We start from the raw sequence: 15,981 nt of genomic DNA on the forward strand, positions 1-15,981 counted from the left end.
ACACTCAATACCATCAATGTGTTCAAACCTTCATTTATCTAATGCTTATATTTGTATTTTATTGTATTTTTATACTAAAAATGATAAAATTTTGAAGATTATTATTATTAATAATTTAAACAAATAGGAAAAATTCTAAACTAGAAAATAATCAAAGTGTTCCGTTCCATATGCGAAATGTTCCGTTAAAACCTTACTTGTCATGTTTACATTTGATGAACGTACAGAGCGCGAGCTAGACCTACACTTAAACAGTCAACACAATCATTACACCAACCTAACAACAACACAATCATTACACCAACCTAACAACAACACAATCATTACACCAACCTAACAACAACACAATCATTACACCAACCTAACAACAACACAATCATTACACCAACCTAACAACAACACAATCATTACACCAACCTAACAACAACACAATCATTACACCAACCTAACAACAACACAATCATTACACCAACCTAACAACAACACAATCATTACACCAACCAATGTCTAAGAAAAACAAAAACCGTGATATCAAGTATTCGTTTCAATCGTGTGTACTCTATGAATAGCTTTAGTACCCAGATATTTGTATTGGAGTAAAGACATTGTTGGACAGACGCCTTCATAAGATTGTGTTGGCAATGTAGTCTCTCCCCCAGCTATAACCAGTTTAGTTTGTCTCACAAGTCCGTGCACCATGTTTCGCTTCTCCTCGGTACTGTAAGGGAAACAAGACCTAAACCTTTTCATACTTAGTGGTCATATATGTGGGTCAACACCGAAGACACCTTAAATGGGGGGGGGGGGGGGGAGAGCACACTAGCGTTTCGTGCCTGACGCTAACAGCAAATGTGGAGAAGATGGATGTTAGTCCACTTAAAGTGACCTGGGATGACCCAAGGCAACTAGAAATACCTAAGAGAATATGGCAAAAATGGCCTTATAACTGTTCGGCACAGATCGTACCAATAAAGCACTTCAGACAACATAGAGTGCCCATGTACAAGGAGGTTCTATGGCCAGCACAATGACATAACACCTGTACTTTCTCTGCTCAAATTCAGAGTCAGGCAGACAAGCTCAAGTCACGTGCGAGAAATGTCAGGTATTACCCAGGTGCCGTAACTAAGATCTACAGTTAGCATGGCCAACTTTCTATTATTGTTATCTTTATATTGTTAATGTTGTTAATATACAATAGTCCTGTTTCACATTAAAGACATGCAAACGTTGAAAAAAACAACAACAACTACATTTTGTAGAGGTCTTACAGTATTCTAGTTCAAGTAGTTGGGAGAATAAAAATACTTTCTCAAGAAAACTATCCCCCCACATCCCCACAAAAAAAAAAAAAAGCCCTGACCCATTCCCAGCAGAAATCAATTCCAGAGTGTACAATGTTGTCCACTGTTACTTGAGACTTAAACTTCCAGACAGTGATTGAGTGACCAGATCGATAGAAGCGTCATAACCTTAGGATCACCCCCAGGGCCTGGCCACCCCGCGGAAATACGTTCATGGCCTTAACAGTTTTGCAGGCTTTCGGGATCAGAGCGAACCACTAAAACTAATCTAGTGACCGCCACGGACGTCACGATTCACTTGCTCATTGCTACTTGTGTGTGTGTGTGCGTGTTTGAGCAGATGTCGAGAGCAGGCCAACAAATTGAACACAAGCCAAGCTAATCAATACACAAGGTTTTGTTTCCAACCCTAGAGCTCCGTGTAGCGGTACCTACTAAGTCCTGCAAGGCTAGAACAGATACTCAAGAAACAATGAGAAAACACGTGCACAGTTTAAGGGTTAAAGTAAATGGGGAGAGGGCGATTCTATTTATCACCAACATTTCCAGACATAATATAGAATAAATATTGTATAATATTATTATGTAAATCTAAAGTATTGACATTAGTAACCAAATATGTACACGTATTGCGTAATTATCTATTTCAAAAACACATCGGTCACCTTAGGGGTGGGGGGGTTGGTGATGGCGGTGAAGCAGGGAGAGGAGAATCATCTCTACCTCCCCTCCGCTGTATCCTGTCATGTCTTTATTACATAATGACTCTTCATCCGGACTCATTTTTCCCACACATTCTCAGGATTGTCATTTTCCCCACACGTTCTCAGGATTGTCATTTTCCCCACACATTCTCAGGATTGTCATTTTTCCCACACATTCTCAGGATTGTCATTTTTCCCACACATTCTCAGGATTGTCATTTTTCCCACACATTCTCATGATTGTCATTTTTCCCACACATTCTCAGGATTGTCATTTTCCTCACACATTCTCATGATTGTCATTTTTCCCACACATTCTCAGGATTGTCATTCCCCCCCCCCAGATGTTTCATGTCAATGCAGTTAGAAATTGTTCTAGTTGCTATTTTGGATAGCGTCACCGAGAGCCCATAGCCTAAGGATAAAATATACGTCAAAATTGTTTAATTATGTTCCAAATTAATGTCGCTATTAAAGAGTGCCTGATTTTCCGGTGCCTAATTTTCCGCCTTGTCAAAAAGTGCCTAATTATCCGGTGCCTAAATTTCCGGGTGCCTAAATTTCTGGGTGCTAAATACTCGGTGCCTAAATTTCCTAAATTCGGTACAATAATACTCAGCGGTACACCAGACTTACGCACATGTATTCCATGCAACGCCCAGTTATAAACAATTCAAGCGATTAACAACTTTATTTCAAGACAAATGATGCTACCTATTTCAACAGTTCTGTAAACTTACTAGATGAATCCTTCAACTTCTATTACCAATGCTTTTTATTTTCATCTTAAGCTGCTAACAAGATCAAAATGTAAGCAAAAAAAAAAAAAAAAAGACCGAGACCTACTTCTGACACTAGGTCCAAATTCTTACTAATATAGAAAGGGTAGATCTAGCTGATTAAACTTGACCTCACCTTTTCTCACAAGTATTAACTGCAGAATTGAGCGCTACAATCACCCACTAAACTCCAGATCCAGCGCTAGTGCACGCGTTAAACAATTCAAACCTAAAACTCCAGGTCACGGCAGCTGAGTTCAAATATTGAAACTATTTTTGGAGCGAGCACTCCCTGCACGTGCCGCGAGTAACTTTAGCCTAACTGATCACGAGGAGGAGGGGGTGAGCTAGAGATAACAATAAGTGATTCCTCCAAGCTCGCGTGATAAGTCGTCGGAAAACTTATCCAATAGATGTGTGATAAGTGAGGTACTCCTGGTCTTGCAAGAGATACAAGTGCTACATACTAGGCCGTGAAAGTTTAGAAAACTGTTGCGAACACAAAGTTGAGTGAAACCTTAGCCAAATGTGTGAGACGCAGAAAGTACACTGTGTAGAATAAACTCAACTCATTCCAAATACAGTCTTAGTTTGAATAGACTTGAGTCTAAACATGAGCAGGAAACAGTGTGTTGAGGAGAACAGTAACGGGGAGATGCTGACAAGTCCCACACATGCAGTCCACCCACAACAGACTCACCAAAATACTCAACTTACAAAATCACAGTCAAGTGTTTGAAAGGTCATCATTTCATACTTGGCTATTTCTTAGCTCAGGGACAAAACAAAACTAGACTTGGTAACTAAGTTGTGAAGTACTTTGTGAAATCAGGCAACGTGTGGTGACTGTACAGAGAACAAGCCACGATTTTCATTTCATTTTAATACACTTGAGGCATCGTACAGAATAATGCATGAAATAAACATTACATGATAGAAGACACAGCACTGTATGATAGTGTGCACAGCACTGTATGATAGTGTGCACAGCACTGAAAGACCATGTATGACGTAACATTTAAGACAAAAAGACCCTCGACACTCAACAGTTTTTTATTGCGTCAGTTGAGGTCACAGCTGATTGCGCAGCCACTTTTCCTTAACCCTCCAAAGGCACTATTTTACAGATTATTAGTATTAGACTATTGACGATGCTCTGTGTTCGTATCAATGTACCTAGGTGACTGTGGACTAAAAACTTGACATGTGTAGAGCATTGGTGTGAAACAAACAACATACATGAAGAGGGGAGGGGACGTGTTCTCACTGCAGTTCCTGTGATCTATTTTTAGCTTCGTGTGTAAGACAGTGAGCAGAGAATGTCAATTACTGATGAGGCCAACACACGAGATTCTGGAAGTTTAAAGTTCCACTCAGAAAGCAAGAACAATTATCTATTAGAAGACAGTTAAAATTGTCAACTTCAGAAGTTAGTCCCAAGTTGTATGCACGTACGCTACGGAACTCGTCAAACAAAAGCTCGGGCCTAGTCAGTGACAACCGGAGCTGGGTCTGACAAAACTTAATGTCTTTGTCATGTCTGTCTTTCTGCTGGCAATAATGTTCAGAGTAGACACCTCGTCATTGTGTTGATTGTATTCAAAGTCTGTGAATAAAGTGAGTGGATGTTGCAGGTTTAAAAGCACTCGTCAGTACGTCGGTGCATGAATAGTAAAAATAAAAACGCTCAGCTATCAATCAGTCTGTTTGAAGAAAGCAAGAAAAAAAACACAACCAGTTTCTTTGTCAGAGGTCTATTGCAGTGGTTCTCAAACTTCTTTGCCCCAATCATTCCCGTTATATAATAAAAAAAAAACTTAACCACGGACCCCGAAGTAAAAAATCTACCTAAATGTAAAGTATATCAATTGCAAATGCTAACAAAAACATTTCGTTGAAGGAGTATTTACACAAATGAATGACTCGGGAGAGTAATGTATTGTAAATTGTATGAGGGTTTCTATGTCCAGCTCAATGTTTGCAACCGCCAATCTCAACGAGCACACATTTCTAGTCGGTTTCTTTTATTTGTGACTAGGCTCATGACGGCAATGAATCCACGTTGTACCAAATAAGAAGACGGGAAAAGTCAATGCTGGCTGTAACAATGGAATCTTGATTTGTAACCAGAATATGTGGTCTCTTTTGTTCAAACAAGTTTAAGCTCCTTGATTTGTGGATATTTCAATAAGCTGCTCCTGTACTAAAATGAATTCATGTCTGATTGGGAGCTGCGTTTGTCTACTCGCTAAAGGGTTCAATAGCCAGTCGGGAAAGAAGAACGACTTCAAATCTTAGGTTTAGGTCGTCATAGAATAGTTCGTAATAAACATGTTACACAGTAGTGAGGGGGTGATCTCATTATTATATGATTGAAATGATCCCAACTGGCTTTTAGTGAAGAAGTTATTTAAAATGTATATAATTTTCAGCTTTCTGTGGACCCCTACAATAGTCTTACCGACCCCCAGGGGTCCTCAGACCAGTTTGAGAACTACTGTTCTGTTGTATTAAATGATGTGTGCGTGTTTTTGCGAAACATTGTTTCCAAAAGAATAAGTGTGTGAGTCAGCTTTAGTGAACTGTCTACAATACATCCAGCCAAATAAAATAATCCTCCAGCCAATGAGAGTTCAAATCTGTCTACATGAAGTTTGGTTGTGAATGTATCTCCAGTGTCACATTGACGATGGCCATGAATCATTCTATCAAAGTCTACCAGTAGGCGTGGCCGCCTTACATTAAGTAGAGCTACTCGACACAGTCTAGTTAGTATTCATTGAACACTCAGGCTAGACTACCAAGTGTCTACATGCCAGAATAAACAGATTCTGACTAGATATGAATGTACAGGATAGTTGCCGTATTTAGGGTTGTAATGACGAACTGATAAAGTCGCAATTTGTACTAAATACAGACAACAGATACAAAGAGACATGACTATAATGACAAAAAAAAAAATAATGAAAATCCCTTAAAAAAAAAGATCACTTTAAAAATCATCGAGCCGTACTAAACATATCGGGTTAAGAATCCAGCTATCACTTTAATTATATCGCATTAAAGCTGAACCAATCAGCATATGATACCATACGTACTAGAGCTATCGATCTAGTTTCTATTAATGAATAACGACAATGGATTTATCTGGTCTAACTCCACACTTTATTTCAAATGATTCTTTTTAGATGAGACGGTCTAATAGGTAAATGTATAATAAACAACACAGATACATTTTTATTTTCACATGATATTGACCATAAACTTTTGAATAGAGGAACCACGTCAAAGGCAAAAACAATTATACAACAACAAGTATGTCCAGAAGATAAGATTAGAACCCTTCCTGGTAGATCACCACCACAGTAAACTTTTTTTTAATACAAAGAAGCCCACAGTGATTGTTCATGGGTACCTTATATTTGACTTGAAACATGCTAGTAGAGACTTCATTACATGAATAGCTGTACAGTTTATTAAGTCTACCGTTTGTTCATAAACCATTATATCATCCATTTCAATTATAGCCATGTGATTCAAAGAAAAGATATTAGCACCAGATAAATGTGCCACTTACCTACAGAAGCTGCTAAACTAAACTAGTGTTGAATTCCTTCCATTGTCACATTCTGATCATGTGAATCCCTTCAAAGCCGGAGACACCAAAGACAATCCCACCAGTTCTAACAATATCCTCATTCTTAAACACTCATGTTCCCCGCGGCTCACTCTCCCAGGCTTATTGAACTAAGTGTCAAGATTTTAAGCGCTCACCACTGCACGTCTGGGGGAGGGCGGGAGAGTGGTGGAGACTTGAGGAATGTACGCGAGCTTGTCAAGCTTCTAGCCCTGACGTAACGCAGCACTCGAAACACGAACACACAAACACACGAATCACACACACACAAACACACGTAGACACAGAGCAGCAGCAGAGTGGAATATGGAAACACCGACTGAAAACTATCAGACATATGACAAGTGTCTTCGTATCATGTAGGACAAAAACTCTATCAGACAGATGACAAGTGTCTTCGTGACCTATAGGAACGGTATGATTGACAATTCAAAGTCTTTGGTATTAGAACATATCTTGTATTTAGATTTATGTATCCAGGAACTTTGGGGTTATAAAATAAAACAAAAAAAAACATTTTTTTTTTAAACAAAGCTTATACGAAATGTGTATCAATTAGTTTCATCAGTCATGTCATGAAATGTGTACTAGATCTAGACCAACAACACTAAATATAGATGCGATTAGAAATATCGTTACCATTATTTGTTTGTTTAGCGCTATTTCATGCCTGTAGCTTTTGCAATACGCTAGGAGGGGGGGGGGGCAAGAAAGAAACGGAGTGGTGTATACAACTTCTTTCCCTTGTTCGAGATACCAAACAAGCGAATTAATTACCAATAGTTAACTAATAGTTGTTTTTTTGTTTTTTGTATTGATTCTTGTGTTATCAGGTAATAGAAATATTTGTGCAAAATTTCAGCTGAATCAGAGATTGGGTGTAGGAGAACTAACGTGTACAAACTTTTGACAATACTTTTTATATTTTTATGGTTCTGTTTTATGTCTCAGTATTATGTTGGGCCGTTCAGATGACTAAACTAAATAGACAAATATACACGAGGTGAACCGCGCAGTGGTTGCCAAATCAGGCAGCTCTCTATATAGTTTTCTTTCAATAGGGGTGTTTTGGGGCCAGTGTCTTGTTCATGCCTCTTGGTAAAGAATGCAGTTTTAAAGGACATGGTCGGCACTCCACTGGGCAGATTTCGCTAGTTCAACTTTTTGAGTTGATTCCAGCTTTGTAAAATAGAGGTGTTGGGCATAATTAGTTGAGACAGTATGTTTGAAATAGAAAAGCTTGACTGCAGTAATGTTTATCTAAACTTAAGTGACAAGCTTCAAAGCTGTGCATGCCGATAGTCTACACACTGGGACACTGACATTTGTTGAAGTACAGAAATGAGATCAATGCATTTTCGGTTGGGAGGTTAGTAAAAGGAAAATGGCGAATATGACCAATTGAGAACACCATACCCGAAACAGGAAATGATCATGTTCTAGATATCTAGTACGCATTTAGTGAGACGGAATGGTATTTCCCTGCTGCCTCCTTTTTTCAAACCATGTAAAATTGTCTTTTTATAACTATTTTTATTTTAGATCTACTTCTGTTATATTCTTAAAGCACACTAAAACTACATTACTGTGGTCATAAATATTTTATTCCACAACATATGATAAGACAGGGTGTAATAGTAAGTAATGTTGGGATTATTCGGATATGATCTTAGCGTATGTTTTATACAGTCTTTTAAAGAAAATACAAGAGACGGGTATTTGGGGCGAATAGCTGTGTGTGTCCGAGTCGTGTGTGTGTGTTTTGTTCCTAAGGCACTTCCTAAATTTGTTTTTGTTTATTTTCACTTGTTAGACTCCGGGTCCTCTACTTAAGCTCAATAGTTGTCTGTGACTAGGAAGTGAGTCGATTTGAACAGGTTACATGTACTACAGAATTGACCTAATTTACAGGTACACTATTCAACTAACTATTATATACACAGGTATTTGTACTACCTACTTGATGGCTAGCACGCGTCTCATGCCAATATCAACACAAAGGCCAAGTACCGATGACCAGCCAACTGACATTATTGACACAACTGTTTGACAGCAGTGTCACCATCATTAAACATCCTGTGGGTAGACTTCCTCTCTCTCTCTAAGCCTGGGACCCGCAGTAGGGAAGTTTATGGACTACTATGTCAACATTGGTCACCTCATAGATTGCGTGTTTGTTGTGTGTTGGTTCCTGACACACCAGGGTTATGTGTTGGTTCCTGACACACCAGGGTCACCTTCTAGTGTAACAAGAGCCTAGGGAGACCTTGAGGAAACTGAAATCTAAATGTAACGATTCAAAACTCACTATTTTGTCTTCAGTACCAATAGGCCTAGGTGTGCCTAGTTTCTTCAGTACCAATAGGCCTAGGTGTGCCTAGTTTCTTCAGTACCAATAGGCCTAGGTGTGCCTAGTTTCTTCAGTACCAATAGGCCTAGGTGTGCCTAGTTTCTTCAGTACCAATAGGCCTAGGTGTGCCTAGTTTCTTTAGTACCAATAGGCCTATATGTGCCTAGTTTCTTCAGTACCAATAGGCCTAGGTGTGCCTAGTTTCTTCAGTACCAATAGGCCTAGGTGTGCCTAGTTTCTTCAGTACCTTTAGACCTAGGTGTGTTTCCAATTATGATGATAACACTAGGGACATTTTTCCTAAATGCATAAACCTTTTTTTTTAAATTCCTTAATACGTAATCGGTTCAAAAACCTAGTTGGATACGGATCTCGAAAACGGCTCCAACCTTTTCCCTAGAAACTTGACAGTTTAGGTATATCTTTGGGAAAAGAATTACTAATTGGCCACAAAGGGAAAACTCTGGTTTGAACGTTATATTTTTTTTTCAATGTCCGCATGTGTTCGTTAAAAAAATAAATATATGTTCAAGAACATTTGGCGCACCGTCTTACGCAGAATTCATGAGCTGGGCTGGTACAATTAATTACAAAAATGTTATATAAAATAGAATTAATAAGTGACAATAGACACGTGTTATATAATACTTATACATTTATTAATACGCGGTTAAAAAAAACAACTTCCTTTTTCTATCTATCATTCATTAGTTTAGTAATTAAGAGCTAAGTAATCAGCTTCATACAGGAGGAATAGTCTTTTTTTTTAAAGTACTTTTTATATTTTACATTTTGTTTAATATCGTTATTTAGTATAGACTAGGCACAAAGAATGACATCGTTGACTTAGGTTGGTTACGGGGAAAAAGTCGCCCATGATAAGCTATGGTAGGGAAACAAACGCGATGACAGTACTCGTGCACAAAGGCAGTAACTACATAGATCCATGTACTAGGATAGTAAAGACGGAATGAGTTTCACTTATGAAAGCTTAGGTTTTAAATAGAAAGCGAATTCGAACACAAAAAAAAAAGGTGTACTTGAGCTATGGTCAGAGGTTTGCTTCATCTGTGTACCATTTAGTAGACGAACTAGACTGGTTCTACAAACAAATGTTTACATACCTGTCTACATAACGTCCACCACTACCAATGCAAGAGAATAATCCACTATTTCTGGTCATTCTTGCGTCTCTTATCACACAATCGAATGTTAGTCTACTGTACTGTCGTCGTCCAAGTCTGAAGTTGACTGCATGTTGTTGCAGCTAATACTGTGTGTTGCCTAGACATATACTCCTGTAGTTACATTGTTTAAAGTGTAGAGGCAACTTAGTAACACTAAAGACAAGGTGAACTTTTACAAAGGTGTTGAAAGTGAAACTAGGCCGAGCGGTGGTGTAGTCGCTGCGACCCCAGGGTAGACGTCACACCGAGTCTAAATACATTCATTGATAACCGACTTTGTTGTCACAAAGATCTACCATGGGGGCTAGACCTTCAATCATGTATACACCTCATCAAGATTTCACGCAGTAAGGTCATGGGGGGGGGGGGGGGGGGGAGGAGACATTAAAAAAAAAAAAAGGTTAATCCAGAGGGTGATGAGGGACACACCAAGGTTGACACGCGACACACTGACCATCAACTTTGTGTGTGTACTCCGTGTAGGAGGGCAACTTTTTTTCTCACTGACCTGGTATGTTCATAAAACGTGACACGTCATTCCAAACAGCAGAAGACTAGCCAGTGAAGAGGACGCACATGACAGCGTTGCCTACGCCCTTACAAGACAGCATCGAAAAAAAAAAAGGTGATTTAATGGAAACACATTTTCAAACCAGTCACAAACTTTAAGAATATTTGAATGTAACAACCTCAGTTACCACAGGCATACAACTCGACAGTACACTAGACTTATAGAAAGTCAATGGCTTCAATGAATTGTATTTGTTGCGCTAGGTCATTGAACTGATTCCAACATTATCTATGCTTAAAATAAAATGCAACGATAGTCCAAATCCACTAAGTCTCAAGGCGCCTACAACAAATTGAACAGATCCACAATACGTACGAATATGAGAAACTTATAAGAACAACTATTCATAAATATGAAGTGTCTTATTGTGTCTACATGACGCGATCGAGACTGATTTGAAGACTAGACCGACAGTTTCCTTCCTTTCACTATGAGTACGGGCTAATAGCTCTTTGTTCTAAGAAAATAAGGATGTACGAGAAGTTCATGAACTTTGTTTGACTCCGGTCAAAGTCTAGAGAACACACGTCAATTTCACGCCATAATTACACTACGCTCCTATGCTATAAATGTGCAAGTAATCCAAACTCAAGTACTACTACTAATTTGTAAACAAACCGCAACCCGTATCTCTGCCTGATGAACAAAGGAAATCATTTAATTATGATCCATTGGTCTTTTCTTATGTCTGAACATACACACAATGAGTATACATTGAAGTCTCTAGACACACAGCCAGGAATTGGTCCAAACACAGTCGTATTTTACATGTCACCTGTACATGTGGTCCAGCATGGCATGTGGGATAACATCAAATACAAGGAATGCAATTTCAAACATGATCGATTCAAAACTATCGACACTAACTAATGGATGAACAGCCCCAACAAGGTGACTCACTATTGGACGAGATCGATACATTCAGTCCTCAGAACCATTCATCCTTTACAGATGACCAGAACAATCGATAGTGTCACTTGGTAACCAAAGTTAACATCTGGACCATGCCATATCGATCAAGAGAAATTTGAAGTTTCACTGTACTCTCAGGTTCCAGACACGAGTCTAGTGTTTAGACTAGCTTTATTTAACATTCGTTTAACTCGATGTGCGAAACTAAAACTAGTCTTTTCGATGTGCGAAACTAAAACTAGTCTTAAAACAACACAGTCTGTTTGAACTATTGTATACACCCTGACAGCAATAGGTTTAAAATCTCTCCGAACACTACTTAAGCAGATAGACTCCTAGTTTCAGTGGTAAAGGCCGGAGATAGCGACTGTCATGACAAAGAACGGAAACATGGCTCCTAAAGGTTGAGAAGTCTGATCAAAAGATACATTCAGGCGTGGAAATAAAGCAGGCAGTGAGTTTAAACTAAATCGTTCTATTCAGTGTGATGAAACAGTTACTAAGAGAACCAAACACACACAGCTACAGAAAGTCTATCTCGATCATGTCCAGGAGTGGTACAATCTAGTTCACGAAGCAGCAAGCATCCTAATGTAAGAAACTTTCACAGTGTTTTCAAACTATACAACGAAATATATAGTTCTCGTCGCTAGTTACTTGACTGTCTTGAGTCAAGAACTCAGTGATTGGGAGGAAAACATATAAAACAAAATTCAATGTTTGGAAAAGAATAATAAATTAATTCCCGCAATTCAGTAAAGAATAGCTGCTATCTTCCTCTTGGTAACTACATGAGCGCTAACACAGACTAGGTAATAGCAAAGGTCTATAACCAACACATGTCCAAGTGAACAGAACCATCCAGACACCGTTAAAGGTCATGTTCCTGTCCAAATCTTCAACAGTCCACTAAAGTCAATAAGCTGTGAAAGCTAAACCCGGTCTATAGATCAGTCTGAAAACATTCCTGGTCAGAGCCAGACCTAAGCGGGCCTAGACTAACCGTGACGAAAACTGTTTGGACATTTGTCAAGCGAACTCTTCCCTCCCCCCCCCCCCCCTTCCAGGCCAAGAATACAAATCGGTGATCGAGGCCTGGCTCCAGAGATAAGAGACCCTAGACTGTGTGCTTCACTTTGTGCTCGGTTGAGATGGGAGCCATCAAACCCAGTGATACAAGGCGAACGTTTACAGCCAGTGCTTGGCTTATCTTCGGGGTGGGCAAACTCTGACCCGCGAATAGCTTGCGGTCAGTGAAGCGATAGCATGCCGGACATAAAAGGATAGGCAATTAACAGACTGTCACTATTCGTTTACAAAAAATCTAACTTGTGTCTACACAATACTGGTAAACAAAACAGTTCAAATATACAAGTTGACCTATTCCTTACGCTTGGCACAGAACTACTCCAAGAGTTAAGACGATACGTTTTTAAGGCATTCATTTCCAATGTCATGTCAAAATACACCAAATATCGATTTTAAATATTCGCTCATTGGGAAAAAAAAATCAGACAAAACAATACTAATGACACTTCCAATGAGATGTATTGTACAAGATGTCTCTTGGATGTGTAAGTGCTGGCTCTAAATGAAAGAGATCAATTCTACGAAGAATGCACATGATCTTGTTGACAGACACATTATGGATTTATTGAAGCTACTTTTTAATCACAAGATGCGCCGCAAGTTAAATGTATGTTTAATTAATAACCTAACGTAGCTTATAATTTCCCAATCAACTAAGCAGGGGCGTGGAAACGTTCAATGCAATACAAAGTATTTGGTTTTGAAGACCGGTAACTAGATCAAGATCTCGCCACTAACTACTCTTGTTCTAACTCTACCAACATTTCTCTTGTTCTAACTCTACCAACATTTCTCTTGTTCTAACTCTACCAACATTTCTCTTGTTCTAACTCTACCAACATTTCTCTTGTTCTAACTCTACCAACATTTCTCTTGTTCTAACTCTACACACATTTCTCTTGTTCTAACTCTACACACATTTCTCTTGTTCGACCTCCAGTGTTGGCGAGTCATATCTGTTTTTGTTTTGTTTTTATACTTTGTAAAGACAGAAGCTACTTCAGCTCAGGCCTCTATTCATATCGATTATCAATGGAAGACATCGTGCATTTAACACCCACCCCCCTCCTCCCCGACTGTTCAACACTACAATCCGAGGCTTGGGAGATACTCTTTTAACTCCCTACATGCAGGGTTTTGGTCCGGGGCAAGAGGTGCATTCAGTCTCTCCAGACCTCAACCACATTGACTTTGATGGTGATATATTAATTAATTTTAACATCTAACATCTCAGGACTATTATCACATTAGCGCTATGGTAAATAACTCATGTATGTGTCGGAAATATCCAATGTTACATATGATATGCTCATACTGAAAGGAAATATCAATGTCAAGTTAGGTGCTGAAACAAACGAATGATACAGATATGAAACGCAGCATCAGGGACCAATGAATGACTCTAAACCAGAGGAATGTTGTTGTTGTTTATTTTTTTTTTTTTTGACATTTCGATGGTCTAGACTAGAGGTCAAGTTCTTAAGTCCGCTTTGCAGAGAGTTACTGCCTGGCGGTGTAGTCGTTTCCAGGGTCACTGGTTCGGGCCTCGGTCGACGCAGGCCCTTATATTCATCGCATTTAAATCACTATTTTCTCTCATTTAAAAACTTGGGTCCCTGGTGCTGCTTTTCATTTATGTTCAACATGTATGTATCATTCATTTGTTTCAGCACCTAGCTTCACATCTATATTCACGTTTACAGTTTAATTGCTGATACTTGGACTTCAGCTTCTCTATGTCGTGTATCTATGTTGTCCACTTGTCCTAACGAGGGATACACAATTAGAGAGAGACATTGTTGGTCTAAATATATGCCTAACGTACTGTCTGTAGTCGGCTCTGTTGAATGTGTTAGTGAACACAGGTGTGGGGCGGGTTAGCTTGGGCATGTGGCCATTACCCACTGGGGTGGTGATTTGCATACGGACGAATGACTTTGGACCAGAAGAATATTTTTTGGCCATTCCGATGGCCTAGAGGTTAAGTTCACTTTGCAGCGCGTTACTGTTATCGTCTCCAGGGTCACTGGTTCGGGCCTCGGACGGCGCAGTCCCTTACTTTTGGTTGCATATAATGCACTTTCTCTGTGACTGCTGCTTTTCATTTATGTTCAACATTGTGTGTTTCACATTGAAAGGGTTAGGGTTCTTTTAAAAGACTTGAAATTGGTTTAAAAAAGAAAAAAGACATCAAGCAAGGTAAACAACTCTTTCAAAAATAGATTTGAAATTGTAACAGATATAGAAGAAGATGCTACTGTACTAGATAAAAACAATGAGGTACATCTGCCATTGTCTTTACTTTCCGTGCATACATTATGCCAACATAAAAAAAAAATTGTGTTGAGTCATCAAAAGTCAGTGTAACTATAAAGACTAAATATTCAATCAAAGTTACTGACACTCGCCCACCCATTAATCCTCTTCACGGACCCCAACAGTAGGCGGTCAATCAACCCGTAGAGTAGTCTGGGTGATCAAACAATCAATTCAATAACGGACAGAGAATAGAAAAAAAAAAGGGGGGGGTAATCTTTGATATATCTGGATTAGTACTGTCTGTCTAGGTCACTATATTTGACACTAAAAGAGACAAACGAACGGGACAATGAATACTTTCTGTTAGTGACTTGATCTTGTATGTATAGATGTCTTGCGGGGAAGGTGAAGAGTTATTTTTAGGCCAAAACTACACAATGTGAACATCAAAGAACCCAGGTGTGTGTGTGTGTGTGTGCTTACGCAAGCACTCGATTGCATGTCCATGAGAGAGCCACACACACACACAGAAATAATAATGAACAACAAACTTATTTCGTTTAGACAGCATTATTGACATCGGTCTCTGTGTTATTTGATGTGAACAAAATGGGCCAAGAGTTGAGATCCAGTTCAGAAAGAATCTATTTCGGCCCTGACTGCGTGCATTCCAAATAGTGCTGACTCATTCTTTCTGTGAAGGCAAACTTTTTTTCTTTACACCAAAAAAAATAAACAAATAATAAACTCCAGGCCAATGAAATCTGCATGGTGTGATGATGTTATAGACTAAACCGCCACATCTCTTTAACTATTTCGGCCTTGTACCTAAGTTCTAGTCTGACAGCATCACCTGGAAAACGTATTGCTCCAAAGTCCAGGTAAGGCTCATACATACAAATCAACACTCCTTCAGTCACATACACACACTAGCCTGCATGGTTTACACACAGCAATGAAACCAATGGCGGCTAACTTCATAGATTCGGACTTCTTTCATGTGTCAGCCTTGGCGCACAGATCTGCTGGCATCGTTTGATGAAATCCAGACCCACATGTGCTGACCCACCCCCTAGCCGGCCAGCACCCCCCCCCCTTTGCTTTGAAAACACCGAGATGCTCAACACTAGTGAGTAGTAAGGTTCCTTCCCTTGTTGTCTACGGCGGGAAGAGGCGGCCAGCACGTGCG

At 39.3% G+C, this 15,981-nt stretch overlaps 1 protein-coding gene across 26 annotated transcripts in view; it reads right to left on the reverse strand.

Moving 5' to 3' along the window:
* The window catches only part of LOC106071147 (ras/Rap GTPase-activating protein SynGAP-like), a 212,801-nt gene that overhangs the window by 37,712 nt on the left and 159,108 nt on the right, over positions 1-15,981 (reverse strand). The window contains exon 1 of one of the 26 annotated variants that reach the window (XM_013231185.2): positions 9,899-10,268. The exons of 24 other annotated variants lie outside the window; for them this stretch is intronic. In XM_013231185.2, the coding sequence (XP_013086639.2) occupies positions 9,899-9,957 (59 nt within the window). In that variant the 5' untranslated portion in view covers positions 9,958-10,268. Of the gene's footprint in view, positions 1-6,364; positions 6,674-9,898; positions 10,269-15,981 lie in introns of those variants that run through there. One more of the 26 variants, XM_013231186.2, reaches the window with a different exon arrangement.

This window comes from Biomphalaria glabrata, chromosome 9 (assembly GCF_947242115.1).
Source record: "Biomphalaria glabrata chromosome 9, xgBioGlab47.1, whole genome shotgun sequence".
Taxonomy (NCBI): Eukaryota; Metazoa; Mollusca; class Gastropoda; family Planorbidae; genus Biomphalaria; species Biomphalaria glabrata.